Here is a 20,103-nt window from a genome sequence, read left to right as displayed (position 1 = left end):
TGTTGCACATTTAAGTGGTAAGGATCCTGCTCTTTCCTTTAACCTAGACACAACAGGTTTTCCAAAGGAAGATGAAGAGTGACAGCTGTGACTCAAATAAGGGAGCAGCAAACTCAATAGCATGTATGAATGGATGGCTGGTACAAGTCAGGACGATGTAGAATAAAAGTGAAGCTACTTTGAACTTTGGAAATAATTTCTCCCTATAATTTTATGAAGGGAAACCTCAGTTTTAGAGTAGTTCATGATATGGATGTTTATGTTTTGATTTGAACCCAAGCCCAAGGACAGGGTGAAGGAAGGAGAAAAAGGAAGAGTATGACACACTTTTCCCATTCCTCAGGTGTTCTTCCTGGCAGACTGAAGTTTGAATACAAAGGAACAACGGCTTTTTCAACCTATTCTGACATTCTACCACCTGATCTGAATCTTACTTCATGACCAAAAAAAGATCATGAAGGCTAAACACCTCCAAGACAGTAAGACACTGTATTGAGCAGAGCTTTGAAGGACAGTCTTCTCTACAAGCTTACACCCACCAAAGCATAGCTGGGCAGCAACCTTACACAAGGCTGTAGAAGGGCCCTCACAAACTTCTACACTTTAAAGGCAAATTAGAAATAGAAAAAAGGTTTTGAATTTATTTTGGTTTTGGGTAGGCACTGAGCTGTAACACAGAAAACTTCTCTGAGATTTCATGGTGCAAGTATAATGACTTACAAACATAAGTATGACACTAACCTATCTTTCAGCTTTATTCACTGGCAGGGCAAAGACCAGTGATTCCTGGCAAGTCTATAGCTTCTGTAAATGACCAACAACAAAGGTATAAACAGTCTATGAAATGATCCCAGAAACTGTCTATATTGTCCCTCTGCACTGACTGAAGTCTACAGAGCTTCCTGAGAAAACAAAAAGACCAAAGAACCCTGATCAAATGGGATGTACCAGTTAACGCCAAAGACAAAGAGCACAGCCAATTCTTCAGCACAGCAAGGAGGAAACATGTAAATTCAAAATTACCATCATACATAAAACTAAACACTCAAGAACAGCTGAATCATCAATTTGTTCTACAGCTCACATCAGAAAACTTGACATCCTCAGCTGAAAGGATGGCACTTACTCCTGGATTTTTCAGCAACAGTACTGGACTTCAAATTTAATTCACCAACAAAAAAGCAGAGGAAAAACCGATACATTACATGATGGGGGTCAGGGTGCAGAGGATGGGACAAAAAAAAAAACCAACAAAAAAACCCCCAGTTATTTGACATGATGGTCTGTGTTTTTTTGATGCGTTACTTTACAACCCTAAATAAAATAATCTCTAAATTGGTTTTTGGTTTGGTTGGGTTTTGAGAGGGTTTTTTGGTGTGGTGTTGTTTTGGGGGGTTTTTTTTGCATTTTTGGTGCCTTAAAGAGCATCTCGTTCAGCTACTTAGCTATTACACTTTTCACAAGTTTTTGTTTTATGACTTGAAGAGAAATTAAATCCTAATATCCCAAGAGATTCAACTTTTTGTGATCCTACAATTTCTTTTCCCAATGTACATTCAGAGGAAGCTAGACTCAAGACAAAAACAAATAGAATACTTGTTCAAAACTACTACATTTTTTATTAACATAGAAACTTAAAAAATAGGGCTATACTCCACGGAAGAAACAAAATAAGGTATACAAGTCATATTTTCCAACTATACTGCCAAAGTTTTTAACTTTTTTTAAATTAGCATTCTACAATATTTCAACCTATTGAGTAAAGAAAGAAGTATTTTTAGTTATGTTGTAGTGGAACCTGAATTAGTGATACCTGAACAAGAAGTACTACCATTCATGCTAAATTTTACTTCCATATTCTGTAATGACTTACAGAACTATAAATTAAAATAGTTTAAAAATTAGATAAATTTGATAGAAATACTGTATTACATTTTTATTATAAAATGCTTACATTACAAATGATTACAAAATTATTACATTTCTTGCTAAATCTGTTTTAGAATGAGGAAAAATCATGTTTTGTTATGAAATTGACATACATTGTCTTGTAGGGCAGGTCATTACAGAAGAAAAACAAAGTTTTGTAGGAATAAGAAACTGTACTAAAAAGCCAAAAAGGCAAAAGATGTCAGTAACATATTCAAAGTTCCCAAAACCCAGTAAACTTAACAAAATGCAGCTGAAACCTTTTCACAAAGTCATACCTAACAATTTCTTCAACTTTTAGGCATGAAATGTCTTTTTTTTTTTTTTTAGAAATTCTACATTCTTCAATGAAATACTCAAGATCTATTTGTACCTGAAATACTCAAAACCCTTCCCACAATGTTTCAGGCAGTAATAAACTGTAATACAGTCTTTCATCTACTTCTGCAAGACATCCTTTTCAGATGACAGTATTACAAAGTATGTGGCAATACATGAGCTGTTGCAATCTTAAGCATCAGTAGCTTCACCTAAAAGAAACTCTCAAGCTGAGTTTGTCCTCGCTTTTATATGGGATACTATAGACATATATTCCTTGGCTCATCATTGCCCATGAGATCAGACTGTACAGCAGCTTTTGAAGGCATAGAGCCACAATAAGCACTCTTATGGATTTTAATAGTTCTTCCCTCAGAGTTTTTGTAACTGGAAGACAAAAGACCATGAAAGACATGACATCACCTTTGGTAAATATGCAACTATTTCAGAAGCTTTTACTGCTTTAAAGCAATTCTAATTCTTGAGTGGCTGGCAAAAGAATTAATTCTTACTACAGTACTTTTTGATACATAAATGTCTATTACAAGATGTCTTTAAAATGCAACACAAAAATCTAAAGTTAGCAACAAACCACAAAAAAGAACGCGAAACCTATGCAAGCATTCCACTGAATACAGATTATAACAATTTTTAAAGAAAGAAGTAACTTGTAAAACTATATTGTAGAATTTACAGTACAGAATTATAGTGGTTCAGTGTTGTGGGTTTTTCTTCCCCATTTCTAGGTAAATAAACTAAATACTTTTGCATGGTACACAGGTTTTACTACACAGAGCCTTCTAAAAGTCCTGGTATTTTCTTCAGCTGTCCATGATTTTACTTAGGGTTTAGTTCTGGGGTGGATTTTTACTTTTTTTTTCTTGCTATGAAAACAAAAATACTGATTTAAGAACCGAATAATTTACGTTCACAATCAAAAATACTTAAATAAACCGTTATTTCACACATCTAAGGATTCCAAATGATATACAAAGTAAGTATTTAAAAAATTACGGTAAAATAAATGATAAATGAAAAAGTAAAAGTTTATGTTAAATGTTCCTTTTAAAATGTGTACTTTACCTTATAAATACTTTTATAGATCATTTAGTGTTTTTACATAATCTAGTTCCAGGAAACACGAGAAACAATGTTGCAACAGAACAGATGAATCCATTTTAGATATACTTTAGATGTGTTTATTGTTAAAAAGAAAAGCAAACAAGAAACTTTTGAAATATGAAACAAATAAACAGCATTTTAACACCAATAATGACTGTACAACTCAGTAAAGTTTTACTAAACACATTTAAAAGCATTCTGTCTAGCAAATTATAAATAAAACCTGTCAAACACTTACAAAAATGGAAAAACGTTAAATACACTTGATAGAAACATATCTAGAAATAAACTCCAAGGCATGGTATTACTATTTTGTCATATTATTCATTACTATTTTCACCTAATGTCAAGTTTTATCTTTAAGACTATTTTTATTATATTCTTTGCTCCTTTGCCTAGCACTTATGATGACACAGTTTTATTTCCCCACTTATATTTTTTTTTGCACGGCTTGAAAAATAAGAATTTAATTAATATCAGACAATCTCAATTTCTCAGTGAGAATTATAGCAGCAACATTTAATATTTAAAGGTCAAAAGAATGTGACAAAGGCCATGTATATCTGTTACAGTCCATATTATCCTAACTGTCATCATCATCACTACTATTGTGAGTCTTAGTCCATTCCCTGTAGGCCTGTCTTTTCTGAAAGCATGGTAAAGGAAGAAGAAAGCAGAAGCATTAGTTTAGAAGGGTTAGTTTGTCTGGCAAATTTATTAATTTAAAATAAAACCCCAGAAAACAAAGAAATGCTGAAGTGACATCCTAGTTTAGGACACAATATAAGCACACAAGATCACCTATATCCTATTTCCTTTCATCAGCATGTACAACCTCTAAATCACTAGAAGTTTTATTCAAATCTAATCCAGTGATCCACTGCAAATGCTTCAACACAGTGACTGCACTGGGGCTAGTCACCAGACCTGTATGCATAGAAATTATAGAAAAAGGGGAGAACGGTCTTTTTTACCCCCCTAAGAAAATATTATGCTATCAATCTGCTTCATACTGAGAAAAAGTAATACACAGTGTCTCATGCAAAACATAGAAATATCTCTAGAAACAGAAACATTAATTTTATTTTACCCTCAAGTGTACTAAGACATCAAACATGCTGCATCAGAAAATGTCTGGAAAAAAATATTATGCAATTCAGTATCTTCTGATTTGACTATCTACAGGGAAATTTATGACCCTGTTTGGAGCTTTCAAAACATTTCTTCAAGAGTAGTTCTGCCTTAGAATCATCAGTAGTGAAGACTAACATGAAACATACAATTTTCCAAATTTTAGGTACTTTCAAATAATGGTTGTCATCACAAAATATGACAAGCATTACACAAGGCAATCTTTATGCTTTTGCAAGTTGGATAATGGAAGGTGGTGGTACTGTACTCAACCACACAGGGGAGAACTAGAACTAGGTGTCACTGCTGAATTTTTTAAAGGTTTCTCAGAAACAAAAAACCAAAAGGCAAACACGTATCAATTTAAGAAGCAAAAGCAAGGCAAAATCATTAGAGAAGTCTGCATGTAAGAGCTGATTCTGTTCCGTTTGCTCACATTTGTTTTAGTGGTACACTTTAAAACAGAAAAGGGGATGTTTTGGAATAAATTTTTTCACCCAAAAGAGGTTTAAGATTAGAAATACATTTATGCTGTTTATCAGTAGTGGCTTCTAACTATGGTCTAGTTCAGGTAACACGCTTTGTAACACTAGCTTTAAATTGGAGAGCATAGGTTAAAGCTGCCTCGTTAGAAGAAAGGCAGAGGCACGTGATTTATTAAAGAACTTTCACAGTCTGCTGAACTAGATCACCAGTGAATGATACGGTAAACATAGCTGGAATGCCCCAAATAGGACAAACCTCTTCTACCACAACACAAAAGACACTACTGAAATGCAGAAGAAACAGAAACAACCAGACTGGAACCTGACATGAAGCAAACAGCTGTGGCAATTCTCAAAATAGTTCAAAAATAATCTCTAAAGGCTACTTCATCCTTATCTACTTCTCCAAAAAGGTTATTTCTGTATGACTTCTCCAACATTTCCCTGGCACACTATGAATCCTTCAATGTGTATTTTAAAAATTCTGTTTACATTCATGCAATCACTATTACTTTATTTCTTATGTTTGAGTATTTCTAAAATGCAGCTTTACCTCTAACAGAGATAAAAAAACAAAACCAGAAACTTTGTAAGCTGCACAAAAGTTGAAATTATTTCCTCTTTGATATCTGAGTGAAATTTGCTTAAACAGCACCTGAATTATTAAAGAATCACTGATGCTCAGCATGTTCTTCGTGCAAACAGTACTCAAACTGTTTACGTTCTTTCAATGGCTGTAGTATGACATACATACAGCTATGTTAGTTGTGTTTAAAATGCTGTTTAAATGAAGTTGAGATTAAAGAGTCACTGTTTAAAATGTGTATTAATAACAGTACTGAATAAAGTATTTGTGATTACCATCACTGTTTATCAAAAATAAAATACAAACCTTTTCAATTACACATATAAACTTTTTTCTTCTTTCAAAATACTCTGTATCTTGCACAAACCTCTACAGATATACTGGTAGAGATTATAATGTATTCCTTTGTATTACAAAACCTAAATCACCAAAGTGGTCATAAGCCTAAGAAATTAAATGAAACTTCTTGACTACTGAGTTATTAGGTAAAGGGCAGTAGGGAATTTAAGAACTGGGCAATTCTTTAAAGTAGTTATGTCAACGTATGATGAGTTAGAATTTATATCAAATTATCTTTCATTTTCTTCACCTGCAACATTTGACTTCCGGTTCCATCTCTTAATCTGTAAGGTCTAATAACTCCATCTTCACCAAAGAAGCGAGGTGGGCGCAAGCTTACCACATCTTCTGATGAATCTGCAACTCTGACAATAAAGCAGCAAATGTAAGGCACATGTCAATACTTCCACCAGCTATAATATTTAGCAAAGGGTCCAAGTTATTTCACATACAAGTTAAATTCAAGTACTAGTACAGCAACTGTTGTACTTCCGCGTATGAATAGACATTGAGTTGACATTCTATGAAACAGTAATAGATTTCACTCCAAAATCTATTTTAGAGAGATGGCACAGGGCAGCACAAGCCTGCATTACTTCATTGGTGTCTAGGTACTGTACTTCAAAAGTTCAAAATTAAAGACATCTGCGCCATACCGAACTTCTGCTCTAACATTTTTCTTGCATTCATCTGCTAAAGAAATGAGAAGTGGCAAACGAGAGACTAGCAATCTTATAGTAGCAAAACTGGTCCAGCTTGCTAAGAAGAACAGAGCCATTAAAAAGATGCATTCAGACAAAGCTCAATACATTTTCTCCTACTTCAGCACACATTACAGAATGAGATAATCTATAACACCACATTTATTAAAATGAGACTATCACAGAAATTAATACGCAGACTGAGAACAAAACAGTTCTCAGTCTGAACAATCAGAACAGATCCTGGCATGACCTGGTAGTCTTGGAACTCATCTCATACAGTCATAATAATATAAAAAGTAACTTTTGATGCAGCTGCTAAGTCCTTTTTTCCTGTATATTTGGGGTAAAAGGAAAAAAAATCAGCAATTGAAGAAGACTTGATCGCTGAGGCTTTTAAAATAGTTTCTTTGGTAATGCTAGAAACATCTGAGATTTGATGTTGTGGTTTTTAAGTGTTATCAACTGTGTATTTTATTAAAAGCCACCTACTTATAACATAATTACCAATATATGTAAGATTTTTTCCCAGCTCATCTGTGTTAATGAGAAAGTTGATAGAACCATAAATGATGCAGAAGTGATACAAAAACACAACGTACTACTGCTACTATTATCTCTTTCCTGCCATACATCACTCTTCATATTTTACTTACTTTTTAATACCCTGAAATGTGCTGCTTGCCATGTCTATGATTCCTCCAGTAGGCCTAGCAACTGCTCCCACTAAGCCTTTTCCAACACCTTTGAAAAAACCAGCTGCTCCTTCTTTCTGAGCTCCTAAAAGGATTAAATGCAGCAAATCAATATAAAACACTGAGTTTCTTACAACTGTAACAAACTTAATTACCATTTAATTACAACTCTTATTTGATATGCAACTATATAGTCTCCTCCACACAAAGTTAATGTAAACATTTAAACTGAAAGTCAGTAGGAATATAAAACATCGACGAAAATTTTTATAACTCAGATTTATGTTTAATGAAGTATCAAGAATTTACCATCATACGAACAGTTAATGCATCAGAAACTCACCTCTTATTGGTTTTGTAATTATTCCTGTTATGCCACTCACAAAACCCTAGCAAAAGAAATGAGAGATTACAAACATGCTTTCAGATTACATTTTTCATCTTTCACATTTTTCTTGCTAGTTCATTGGTGAATAACCTCAAAGTACATACGTTGGAAAATTCTAAAATTCACAACAAGGAAACAGAGTTAGAGGCACCTTGTTCACAGTTCGTATTGTCTCTTTTACTCTCGTATATTTTCATTTAAAACCACTACTCAATTGTGGGAATATGTTTTCAAAATCAGAATTAAAATTAAGAGTAGCAACTCTCTGGTGACTATGGCAGCCTCTACCTTTGTTACTCCTGCCTGCATAAAATTCATTAATATTTTTATTATTTTTTTTTCTCCTTACAGAAACTAATCCTTTTCCACCACGAGTGATACCCTCTCTCAGACCCGTGGGTTGTTTATTCATGGCTTCTCTCCTTTTCTGCTGGTAATCCTCATCCATAGTTATTGCAGCAACTCCTTTTGCCATAGCACCAGTGATTCTTGATGCAGCACCAGCTAACCCACCTATTGGAAAATAAAATACAACGCCAATACAATTTACAAATACTCACCTGTATTGCTTACTATAAGTATACTACCATGATAATGCTGGAACTCACCAACAGCTCCCCCTACTAGTGCTTTGAGTCCAAGTGCCATTCCTTCTATAAATTCTTCAGGACCCTGGATGGCTCCCTAAAAAAAAAAAAAAAAGATGCATATATATTAAGCTTCAAATAGCATGCATTAAATATTTTAAAATCATAACGGTTTTATTGGAATTTATATATAACAAAGAGAACAAAAGCATGAGGCTGAGTGATAAAAGTGTGAAAGTGCCCATGAAAGCACCTGTGGGAGAAAGACTATTTTAGAATACTAATTAATTCCCTGAAGTCTGCTTATTTTAAGGCAAATGGGAAAAAAATCTGATTTATTATAAAACAAGAACCGTAAGGAACAGCCTTTCGTGAATTAAGTTAAATTGACTACTCTCTTTTTTTTATCTCACTGAGCTTTGCAGTAACTTTTTCCTGGCACTTTCATTTCACTTCCAAATCAAAATTTAAAACTAAAAAAGGTATTAGTATATCCACATTTTCAATATAATTCGTATCTTTCTACTTGTACTACATTTCATAAGAAGGTAGCAGAGATTTTTACCTGGTAAGGTTCATAGAAAAATGCTTCTACTCCTTCAGACAAGCCTCTTATGAATCCAAATGGATTACCCAAGACATCAAGGCCAAGAATAAGAACATACATCTGTTTAATAGCCTAAAATAAGAATAGTTATTAGCAAACATATTTCAGAAATTACCCTAAAACAAAGGCAAAGACTGTAGTATACCCAGTTTAAAAAAAAAAAAAAAAAAAAAAAAAAAAAAAAAAAAAAGAAAAAGAAACTAATATGAGTTTAACATAAACCCCTCAAAATTATTTGGAAAAGCAGAGGTAGTTTTATTAAAAAGGATTTACAGTAAGTAAATCATATTAAGTCAGCCAAATAAATGTTACTTCTTACAAGCATTTCACAAGTAACTGACATTAATGTTCTTGAGATTTTACAAAGCAAGCACATTACCTAGATTTCTCATACTACAGCACAAAATTTGGTATGTTTGCATATGGCGACAAAGTGTTGTTAACTGTCACTGCAAAACACTGTAACTACATCTAGATGAAGTGTAATCTGATTTTAGAAAAAAGGTTGAGAATCACCTAGGACATTTCGAACCTTCCTCCTGGGAAAAGGAAGGGCCAGAGAACAGTAACTCGTTCCTCACTGGAAACCCTGCATAGGTTTTTTCTCCTTTAATGACTGACAGAGGACTAAATCAAAATGTCCACAGAATCCCTTATTATTAATGATGGATGAATAGAACAGGACAAATTATTTTATGCAAAAGTGTTATCTGCTGGATTCTCTCCACTGCATGATAGGACCTGAACAGTACACAAAGGCCAAAAAGGGATCGTAATTCATACACTACTAATGTCCAAGAATAAGCATTAATATTTTGGTGCCAATTCTGCTCTATCGGGGCTGCACTGTGTTTGCTTCCACTATCTATTCCAGCAAGCTGTTTTGTTATCCATGCCACTTTTTCTAGCCATAATTTGAGAAAGGTACTTGCCCCCAGAATAAAGGCAATCCAACTAATGAGTGATTATTTTGTATGTATTTAACCTTTGTACAAACACACAAGGCTGAAAGTAATTATATTTTCAGAGAACCAAACTGCATAGTAGTGCTTTAAAAACATATTTACTGAAATACTTAAATGTACTTATTCTAACCTGTTTTGAATAATGCCTTACAACTGATGATTGGAGCTGTTGTGTAGTGCAGAAGTGATAGCTGAGTTCAAAGAATGCCAACCTAAAAAAAAAAAAAAAAAAGGGGGGGAGAGAAAAAGTAAGTCCTTATTATGCAGAGCAAGATAAAATCTAGCATACATAATACTCTGAAAGTAATCTTTGCAATCATGTATTTAACCTACTTAAAGACAACATCTTGAACATCTGTGAGGGTGGCTCCTATACTCTTCAACAGGAGATTCAAGGACTGAAGTGGTATCAATTCATTTTTTCTTTCTTCTTTGTTACTATCTTCTCCACCCGTACTGAGTGAAAAGCTTAAGTGTAACTAAAGGATAAAATTGAGATTGGGAAATAACATAGTTGGTTATTGGAAGTATTATATTTCTATGTTTATCATCTTTTAGATGATTTAAAAATTGAGATAAGACGTTTTTAACCTTGACTGAAATCAGATTGACTTAACAGAGAACAGAAATACACCATGGGCAATAAAAAACCCCAAACATTTACAATCAAACTAAACAACCTCAACTACCTTTAAGAAAACAAGAACTTTAAATCGCTTACTCATGTTTTCAGATAAGGTCTTCAGAATCTTTTAGCTAGAACTTAGGTAAGTAATAGCCAAACATCAAAGGAGATTGAAAACAGTAACATAGCACAGTGTCCAAGTAAGAATGAGGAAAAAAAGCCTAAAACCAAATTATTATTAACACAAGTTTTACAGGTGCTAAATAAACACTGAAATATGTACACAAGAAAAACCCCACCTGTGCAGACCAGTATTAACTTAAGTATTTCTTTCACAGAAATTAAGGTGACAGTCTCAAAACAGAAAAGCATTCAGGAAAATTGCTCAATTGGCTCTACAGTGCACAAGTACTCAGCAGCTGTCAAAAATCAAAGTAAAAGAAGTTACACCTGTTTCTGATTCTCTGAAGGCAACACCATATGCCATTCATTAATTTACGGTATAACAGAGTTTAACTATTGCTCATTTCAAAATACATACCTCATCTTACAGAATCACTGTCACTTAATTTACTAGCTCTTTTTCAAAAGACAAGAGATCCTTTACAACAGTTTTTGAAGAATTGGTCAAGTACAAGTAACTTTTTAAGATTTTTCAGTAATAACTAAAGTTATACTCAAAAAAGACTTAACAGTCAAAGAAAATGAAGTTGTAACTGAAAATAATGTGAGACTTTATATGCATTAAAGATTAATCTTTTATTACAACCTGAAGCTGATTTATTCCATCCCATCTCCTCCATGTAATTTTTCGGATCAAATATGACAGAATACATTCAAAAATAAGCTTTTATTTACTTTTTAACGAAGTGTTCACTTTGTTAACACACAAATGGCGTTTTAATTTTGTCAAGTTCTGAGTCGTTTTTTGTAACAGGAGACATACCCATGAACATGTAAGTGAAGATACACGGAAAAGCAACTAAGTATTATTTGGACTAAGTTAGACTAAGCTGTTTACATAAAGCCAACCAAGTATTTCCTGGAATTACCTGTTCTAATAGCAGGCTGTTTCTAACATCTTACCCAATACCGTTAAGAGGTGAAACTCAGACCTTCAATCTATTTCCCATGGGATGGAGGTGAGATTCTCTTACATAACTGTTACAGAACCTAAGAAGTACCATCACAGCTTTAACATCAGCCACACAGTAATCAAAAAATGAAGCCCAGTAAGCTAAAAGTGCTTTAGAGTTTGATTTGGGCAAACAGACAGATGTCTCCATGTAAGTATGCACATACTACTTAGCAGCTGTACCTGAATGTTTATGGGAACGGCGAAACAGTCAAAAGTAGACTTTACTGGAGTCAAAAAACAAAACCACTTTTTCAATGAGTAAATAACAATGAAGGAGAAAATGTCATTGCACAGTAATGCTGGTTGTATCCATTTTTTAGAAATCACCTCATTTCCCAATCCACAACACACTTTCTGCACACAAACAATAGCATTTGGCTAGGATCTCTTAAATAATAGCAAGAAGAAGCATTAAAGTATATGAAGAAAATCATGGATAGGAATGAAATAATGAGCTTACATAAACATTTAATAAATATTAAATGTAACGCCATATAGTAAGTGGTAACAATTAAAGTCCTTTTCCAGCACATTTTTATTTTATTTTTGATCACCTCTATGTTTCTTCATTTCTAGTGCCTACTGTCTTGCAGGAGACAAAAATTATTCAGTTGGAGCAAACACAGGCTGTATGGTCAAAGAGGTATACCTTAATTGGAGAGATATGAAAGTATTCATACAAGCTGATCTGTGATGTATCTGTTGTAGACACACTCATCAGTTCTTCTTGAAGAGATTCAACATCCTTTTTGAAAAGTTCTAGCTGTGAATGCATTTTCAAAAAAATATTACTTTAAAATCTGGACTACATAAAATGACCATGCATTAGTCACTGAGATGCAACATATTGACTAACATATAGACTTTTACCCTCCTGATCTTTTTTTTTTTTTTTTTTTTTTTACTTAGAGTTGACGTTTTAGAGGACTTTAAACTAGAGTTTATTTGCTGCCTTTTGTTGTATGAAGAGGAGAAAAACACGTATAAGATGACAATGAAACATACACCTATTTGATAGTTTTAAAAAAATAAACCACTACCACCCCCTCTTTTTATGCAAGTTCAAATATCAAATAATTTCAAGTAAAGTTTGGACAACTTTTACCTGGGTCAAACAAAGGTTAAATATATATATATATTTATATGTACACCCTTCTCAAATATAATATAACACATAGGTTTTTAAATACAAATAACTAGAATAAAGACTATTTTCTGTTACACAGAAACTAGACTTCTACATACTCTGAGAAGATCTCCATCTAGCTCTTTTTCAAAAGACAAGAGATCCTTTACAACAGTTTTTGAAGAACTGGTCAAGTACAAGTAACATTTTAAGATTTTTCAGTAATAACTACTCTGAAGTTATACTCAAACAAGACTTAACAGTCAAAGAAAATGAAGTTGTAACTGAAAATAATGTGAGAAGCCCTTTCAGAACAGTAAACACAGGTAGCACCTTGCTACTTAAACAAGCAAAACAATCAAGGCACTAAATATTAAGTATAATTCCCCAAAAATTGGAAATACAGAATAGGGCCTCCTCTACCCTCTGGATTTAGCAATTCAGCTCTCAATGCTAATCTCAAATCATTCATCTTTCCACTGGGAGGGGAAAAAAAAAAAATACAACAATGTATTTTTTTCCATTACACAATCAGGCATGAAAATTAATGTAATTCTTCAAACTACCACAATAATACAGAATTCACAGGTACACCTGGCATCAACAGACTGTATGCCCTAGCACACTGCTGGGAACCACCAGTTCCCAGACTACATATTCTCGCATATGAGAATGCAGCAACGTTTCTGAAACAATTCTACAGTAACATTATTAATCTTCATTAAATGTCTGCTTTGTTTAAGGAACCCTTCAAATGTCCTTGTATTTCATAAGTCACAATTAGATTGCTCATTATTAATATTAACATTTAAAAATATGTTTAATTAAGCTCATAATATAGTAAGAATACATTATAGTATCGTATAAAATATATTAAATATAATTTATATATGATATCATACATAAAATATTGTATGTTATATATTAAGAATATAATATATAATTATATATTATAATACAATAAGAAAAGATTATACAGAAATACATGCTTAGGTCTTCATTTAGAGGAAGCAGCCTCTCACCAGAGAGGATCCCATTCTTTAAGTTAAAATTTTACATCATCACCAAGAGATAAAAGGTCTTAAGTCAATAAGCAATTAGTGTGTTTTGTGAGTCTTTCCAAAACTGTGGTGCCACTAGAGCTCGCAAAGAACCCACAGGCTTCAAGTTACAACAGGAAAGACAGACGGGACCAGGAAGAAACAGCTAGATCTTCAAGCCTCACAACTGCAAACTCAAGGTAACCACGTAACTGGGGAGTATATTTAGTTTTAATTTAATCACAGGCTAGAAAACAAGCTACAAACCCACCAAAATCAGAATCTTCTTTTTAAAATTCTAAACAAAAGTAGGAAACTGAGGGTATATTTAATGAACTATACCATGCAAGAGTAGCAAATTTACTTAGATTAAAATATCTATGAAAGTGCAACCCGTAACAGTCTTACGTAAATATATTCTGCCATAAACTTACAAAATTCTAACAAGATTCTTATCTTGCTTGAAATGTTAGTCCATAAATTACTTCTCTTTGTTTTCCCATACTTCCTTCTGATTCTCAATTTATATTTACACTGGAACAACTTTTTAATCTTTTCTATTTATTTTAGCATAATCCCTGAGTGGTAATACTTTTTTTTAATCTCTGATGTGCAGATAAAATGAAACAAAAGCCAAGTTTCCTTTCCAGCATACTTTTTCACTTGCCACAGTAAGACAATACCTTTTAATGCCCCATAAAAAGGACCTTTTTGCTCTACTCATTCAGGCAAATCTTTTATGCAAGTATTTCTGGTTCATTTTTCATAGCAGCATTTTTGACATATACACAAAAGATACACTTTCTGCTAATAATTTATTATCAGTTTGTTGTGTATTGACATTCAAATTTCAATACTCTTAAGAACAGCATGCCCAACATTCATCAGAATTGCACTGTAACTGTACAGCTTATCACCTCTTGTTGTTTTCTTTGGCAAATCTAAGAAACTGGCTCCTCTGTTGCTTTATAGTTATAACTGAAGTTTTCATTATTTTTTCCCCAAACACAGTACCTTGCACTTCACTTCAAATTATTGTATTTTATTTTATTTCTACTGTTCTTGTGTACAAACACTTCTCAGTCTCCCTGCACAGTAATTCTGTTCCCTCCCACTGCCCTCTCCTCTCCACTTAAGTTTCAACATGTAACTACATCATCTTCCAACTTTTTAATTTTGCAGGAAATAACTGAAAACACTTTCGAATCAACCTCTCTCCATTCCTTTTTACATTCTCTTGCTCTCATAGGAAAGCAAGTGTCAGTAATTTCCTGGCCAAGATTTTCCAAGGTTATTTGGTGGTTGTTGTTTTTTTGGGGTGGGTGTGGGTGTTTGGGGTTTGGGTTTTTGGGGGTTGTTTGTGTTGTTTGTTTTTTTTTAAGTGAGACACATTAAGGAAAAGACTTATTTTTACTTTCCTCCCATCCTGGATTCTTGATTAACTGATCCCCCAGGCATTAGAAAGAACAAAGAATCCAGGACAACATTAGTTTCATTCTTCACAGAAAGTTTTGAAGATTTCTTTGCATAGCATGCAAGATGAGGACAAAGGCAAGAGTTCACTGTTTACCTGGGGCAATGGTAACTTTTGTTAATCCCAGATACTCCTACTAACCAGTGCTAAGGACACATAAAACCAAGATGTTTTTTCTTTTTTTAAATACAAGTTGAATAATTACAAACTTAAGTTGAACAACAAAAGGTTTCTACCTCCTGGTCACTTGGCACATCAGTCTGTGTAAAGAATTCAACCAGTGCATATAGGAAGCCAAGATCTACTCTGAGATCCATCTCTTGAATCAGGACCTTAAAATACCTACATATGAAAAAAACAATTACTGAAGTGTTTTACAAACATTTCTAACATGTAGAATTTAATCTAGGGTATTTAGACCACTTAACTAAAAAAAGGTACTTTAAGTCAATACCTGTTTTTTTGTGGTTTTTTTTTTAAGGGACTTCCCATTACTGATGAAAAGAAGGTTTTGCATACTGCCTGTAACCAGAACTATTTTGAACAAGTTACAGCATTTAACACTGTATACAGCACTGCTAAACAGAGCTTTTTCTAAGTTAAAAAAGACTAAAATTCTGCATTAGGAAGACACTTAAAAATCCTTGCTTTATTCTGCAATTATGTGGATAATAAAGGGGGCTGAGCTCTTATCTCTAAGTGCTCTGATCCTTCAGAACTGGTGTAAAACTGTGTTGCATTCATTATGTTTGCCCCATAATAATTTTAATTTTAAAGCTTGACTAAATATAACCAATAGCAAAAGAGAGGGAACATGCCTAAATACTTACTTAATATGAGATATTTGTGAATGTCCTGCAGTTCTCATGACAATACTGACATCAGTAAATGGTTTTGGTGCTATGAAGTTGTAAAATAAAAAAAGATCAGTACAGATTTTTATATGATATACATACCTTTATATTATTAATACAAAAATGTCATATAAATTCAAGATTCTTTCAACCCTGTAAAGCAGGATTACATAGTGGATATGACAATTACATAGTGTACGGAGAACAACTATTTCAGGGAAAAGAGCAGGAACAGAAAGGAATAGGAAAACAAGGATGAAATGGAACATCAAAATTCCATTTCATTTATCTATGAAAACATACAGTTTTCATTTAAAAGAAAATTAATATTTATATAATCTCAGATTTATATGATTTCCCTAGCCATGGAATAAGATTCTCTCACAGCTGATAAAAAAATGTAAACAAAAAAAAAGAATTCTGCAGATCTATGCACTGTAGCTTGAAATTGGTCATATTTAGAACAAACACCTGACATATTTTAGCTTCTGTACAAAATTACAGGCAGTATTCTTTGTCTCAATCAAGAATGTCTCCTGAGATCACTCTGGTCTTCAAGTGACTTCCAAGTGACAAGTGAACAAGTTAATGGAAGACTGCAGCTCATCACACAGTGTACTGACATTCAGTAATGCTCCAAGCAATGGAGAAGTCAGCAGGCTACACAAAGAACAGGCAAATATAATTTATCTACAGATCTTATAAATGCTGCCCCACATAGCAATTCTGAGTTTAGACCAGCACGCTTTTTATTTTCTTATTAGTTAAGGTTATTTCCGATAGATCACTAGGTCATGTATTGCACGAAAGCAAAGAGGAAAAAAAAAAATCAACAACATGACTAAGATAAACAATTAATTTGGGGCAGTAGGGAAAAACTAGATGACTGAAGATGAAAAGTAAATACTCACTGCCCCAGAACTCCAAATGCAATTAATACAGAAATGGTGCAACAGATTCACTACCATCAATATAAGCAACAATTTGATCTTCTCTTATTTTCAGCTGGCAACTCTTCTGTATTAGTCAGCATTAAGTTTTAGTTGTAGTCCGAATTCAACTGCCAAAAGCCCATTTTAAGTTGATCCATATGTAACTTTCACCTTATGCTCTCCACAAGACTGAATTAGCATGTCAAAAAGATGTGCTTAAAAGGTCTGATATTGACGGCTAAAAGAAATGTTGGGGTTTTTTTTTAACTGTTAACTGCTCAAATGGTTTTCTGTATATCTTCTTTGTAGACAAAACTGCTTCCCTGTATCTAATATTAGTATTTGTAGTCAGTAAGCGTATACAGACTTCATCTGGAAAAGATGCGGTTAACTTCAGTATAAACAAGTCACCTTGTCATTTTAGAAGTAAGGATTATGTTAAACTAGAACAACAAACCTGAATCCAAGGTGATGGACTTTGGAGGTTTAATAGGATAGAACACAAAGGGAAATATGGCTCCAGGAATCTGGTTTTGTATCTAATAGGGGTAAGGACAGGACAAGGTGCAGCACGTTAGCTTTTAAATTGTGAAATATTTTAAATTCAGGACAAACACAAGAATTACGAACATTACCTTTACCATTCCACCAGTTCAAAAGCAGAAAAAAGGTGCTACTGTGGTTCAAAACATCTCTATTTTAAAAATAAAATAATTCAATCCAAGTAGTCCAGAAAAGCTTCTCTAAGTTGGTGGCAATAAACTGTCCACAGAATTTTTGCAAAGGATTGTTTTTTAAAGACTTAAACATATACAAGACAACAAATGGCACCTATTTTTCTGTCGGTTGTGAAGAAAACCACAAGAAAAAGCATGGAAGATGAATGGTAAATGCTTTTCCTGAACAGTCATATAGCTGTCTGGATTTTCGTTTCTAGAAGCATTTAAGTAGTATTTCCAAAGACTGAGAAGTACTCTTGTAAAAGCCAATGAGTACAATTAAATTCAAAACATGACCAATCCAAACAATTTAAAAATAAAACCAACTGTCTAATTTACTTTTTCCAATAAATAACTTACCTTTTTAGACAAGCCTCACCTGTATCCTGTAAATCTGAATTCTGAAAGACTTCTGATGTGCAGATGAACTGTATTCTACTTTTAAAGCTGGCAAATAATTCCTTCTGATAGGAATCTCATTTGGTTGTTGAATTTTCATGTTCATTCCATTAGGAGTTAAACATACCTGTTGTATTATTAAAGAAAATCTGGTATGTATGCTAAATGTTTCAAAAGACTGCTTTTTATAGTATACTTTAAAATTTACACTGCTCGTTAACACTGTAAAGATAGCTTAGCAGTAAAAGTTTTGCAGCTTTCAACATAAAACTATCAGATTTTGTCATAAATTTCAATAGAAGCATACATACAAATTACTCTGTTACTCAAGGGATTACTAGCATGGCTTTCTAAAGGAAAGTCACAGTAGTATAATATCACTGTCTACAACTGAGTAAAACTGGCTTGTTTACCTATACCGTGTTCATTTACTTACAACACAATTCTAATGAGTATCTAAAAGTTATCTACAGATAAGGACAGCAGCATTTTGCGCATAATGTTCTTCTACATTGCAGATGAACTTCCGGAATAATTTTTCATCTGTGTCTCATTAAATGACAGTTGAATTATCCCACAATAAGGCACTAGAAAAACATAAGATTTTGTGCTAAAACAAACAAACCAACCCAAAAAACTAACACCATGCCTACCTCCCCAGTATAACAAATGAACCAAACGCTAAGCTTCTTCACTGTAGCTTTATGCATATTTAGTCCCATGACCTGCAAAAATGTTACACTGCAATTTCAAAATTACAGGCTAATAACAAAAAGTCTAAAGTAAGTTTTCAAACATCTATGGATTTTTTTGCAGGTATTTTTCTAGAGAAGTGTTTTCAAATGGATTAGGTAAATTAATCATCTCTATTTTCACTAGAAGTTTCTTCAAAAGATAGCAAAATTGATATATTATCTTTTATTTTTCCTGTGTATACACATAACAGAACTAGAGAATTATCATTATTACCAAAACATTTGATTCCAACTCAACAATCTTATTTTCTGAAGGAGTTAGCTCGCTGTAGTCTTTGAATTCTTGTTCTAATTTATCAGTCTGCTTAACACTCATTGGTCTCCATCTTGACTTCTTCTTGGGTTTTGTCTCCCAAACCACATCAGAACTTTGAAGACAAAACAAAGTATCAAGGAGAAGGATTAGCTATTTCAAAACAAGTTTTATCTACCATAGTATGGCTTTTAATATGTCATAACCCTGGAATGAGAAACCACATCATAAAGCACTACTGCAATAAACAAGTTACCCAAAATACCCACTGACTCCTTGGTACTAAGTGGAAGCCAGTCTCTCCAACATAAGGCAAAAAAGAAAATTTATGAGCAAGTTTGTATAGCTCCCCACCTTGATAAAGATGGGTAGGTAAGGATACTTAATCAGGAAGCTCATTTCAATAGTACTGTCATCCATTACTCTACAATCTCCATGTAGTTTTCTGCATATACTCCTACATCTATTTTAGCACAGCTGAATTTACGAGGAATTGAGAACTTCACGTCAAGATGAAATAAATGCCTCTTGAACTGTCTCTTATTTTTGATAGCTAGTGCCTTCACTCTTCCTGTCTAAATCAATAGATGATGATTTCAATTTACACACTTCCTCTACAGACTTTATGGTGGGGGTTTTGGTTTATTTTGTTTTGTTGTTGTTGGGTTTTTTTAATGGTTTTCCAAAATGAGTTCTTTTCTTTTGTCTCTTACTTTTGTTATTAATAAAACAACAAAATAATTAATCATCCTTAAAAGGCATTGGATTCTCTTCTGCTTAATTCCACTTCATTCCACTGCTTCTGTAAAAAACCTTACAGTAAAACTGAAGGCACACAATAGGGCACAAACCACTTATCAGACAAATGGAATGTGCTTCTTCTTTCCACAAGTCACTCTATAGTCCACAAATACACAGCTTTCCAGACACAGTCC

General features: G+C 33.4%; 1 protein-coding gene across 3 annotated transcripts in view; it reads right to left on the bottom strand.

Moving 5' to 3' along the window:
• The window catches only part of VPS13A (vacuolar protein sorting 13 homolog A), a 112,591-nt gene that overhangs the window by 12,197 nt on the left and 80,291 nt on the right, over positions 1-20,103 (bottom strand). The window contains exons 55-69 of one of the 3 annotated variants that reach the window (XM_055698573.1): positions 19,130-19,283; positions 18,141-18,287; positions 17,500-17,581; positions 16,087-16,156; positions 15,493-15,598; positions 12,266-12,379; positions 10,187-10,332; positions 9,984-10,065; positions 8,847-8,960; positions 8,303-8,378; positions 8,044-8,207; positions 7,650-7,695; positions 7,268-7,391; positions 6,161-6,275; positions 1,594-3,131 (exon numbers count right to left, since the gene is read on the bottom strand). In XM_055698573.1, the coding sequence (XP_055554548.1) occupies positions 3,096-3,131; positions 6,161-6,275; positions 7,268-7,391; positions 7,650-7,695; positions 8,044-8,207; positions 8,303-8,378; positions 8,847-8,960; positions 9,984-10,065; positions 10,187-10,332; positions 12,266-12,379; positions 15,493-15,598; positions 16,087-16,156; positions 17,500-17,581; positions 18,141-18,287; positions 19,130-19,283 (1,576 nt within the window). In that variant the 3' untranslated portion in view covers positions 1,594-3,095. Of the gene's footprint in view, positions 1-1,593; positions 3,132-3,430; positions 4,016-6,160; positions 6,276-7,267; positions 7,392-7,649; positions 7,696-8,043; positions 8,208-8,302; positions 8,379-8,846; positions 8,961-9,983; positions 10,066-10,186; positions 10,333-12,265; positions 12,380-15,492; positions 15,599-16,086; positions 16,157-17,499; positions 17,582-18,140; positions 18,288-19,129; positions 19,284-20,103 lie in introns of those variants that run through there. The other 2 variants (XM_055698572.1, XM_055698571.1) reach the window with 2 other exon arrangements.

This window comes from Falco cherrug, chromosome Z, assembly GCF_023634085.1.
Source record: "Falco cherrug isolate bFalChe1 chromosome Z, bFalChe1.pri, whole genome shotgun sequence".
In the NCBI taxonomy this organism is placed as follows: Eukaryota; Metazoa; Chordata; class Aves; order Falconiformes; family Falconidae; genus Falco; species Falco cherrug.
Note: the sequence above shows the minus strand (reverse complement) of the source record. Positions and strands in the feature narration are given on the sequence as shown.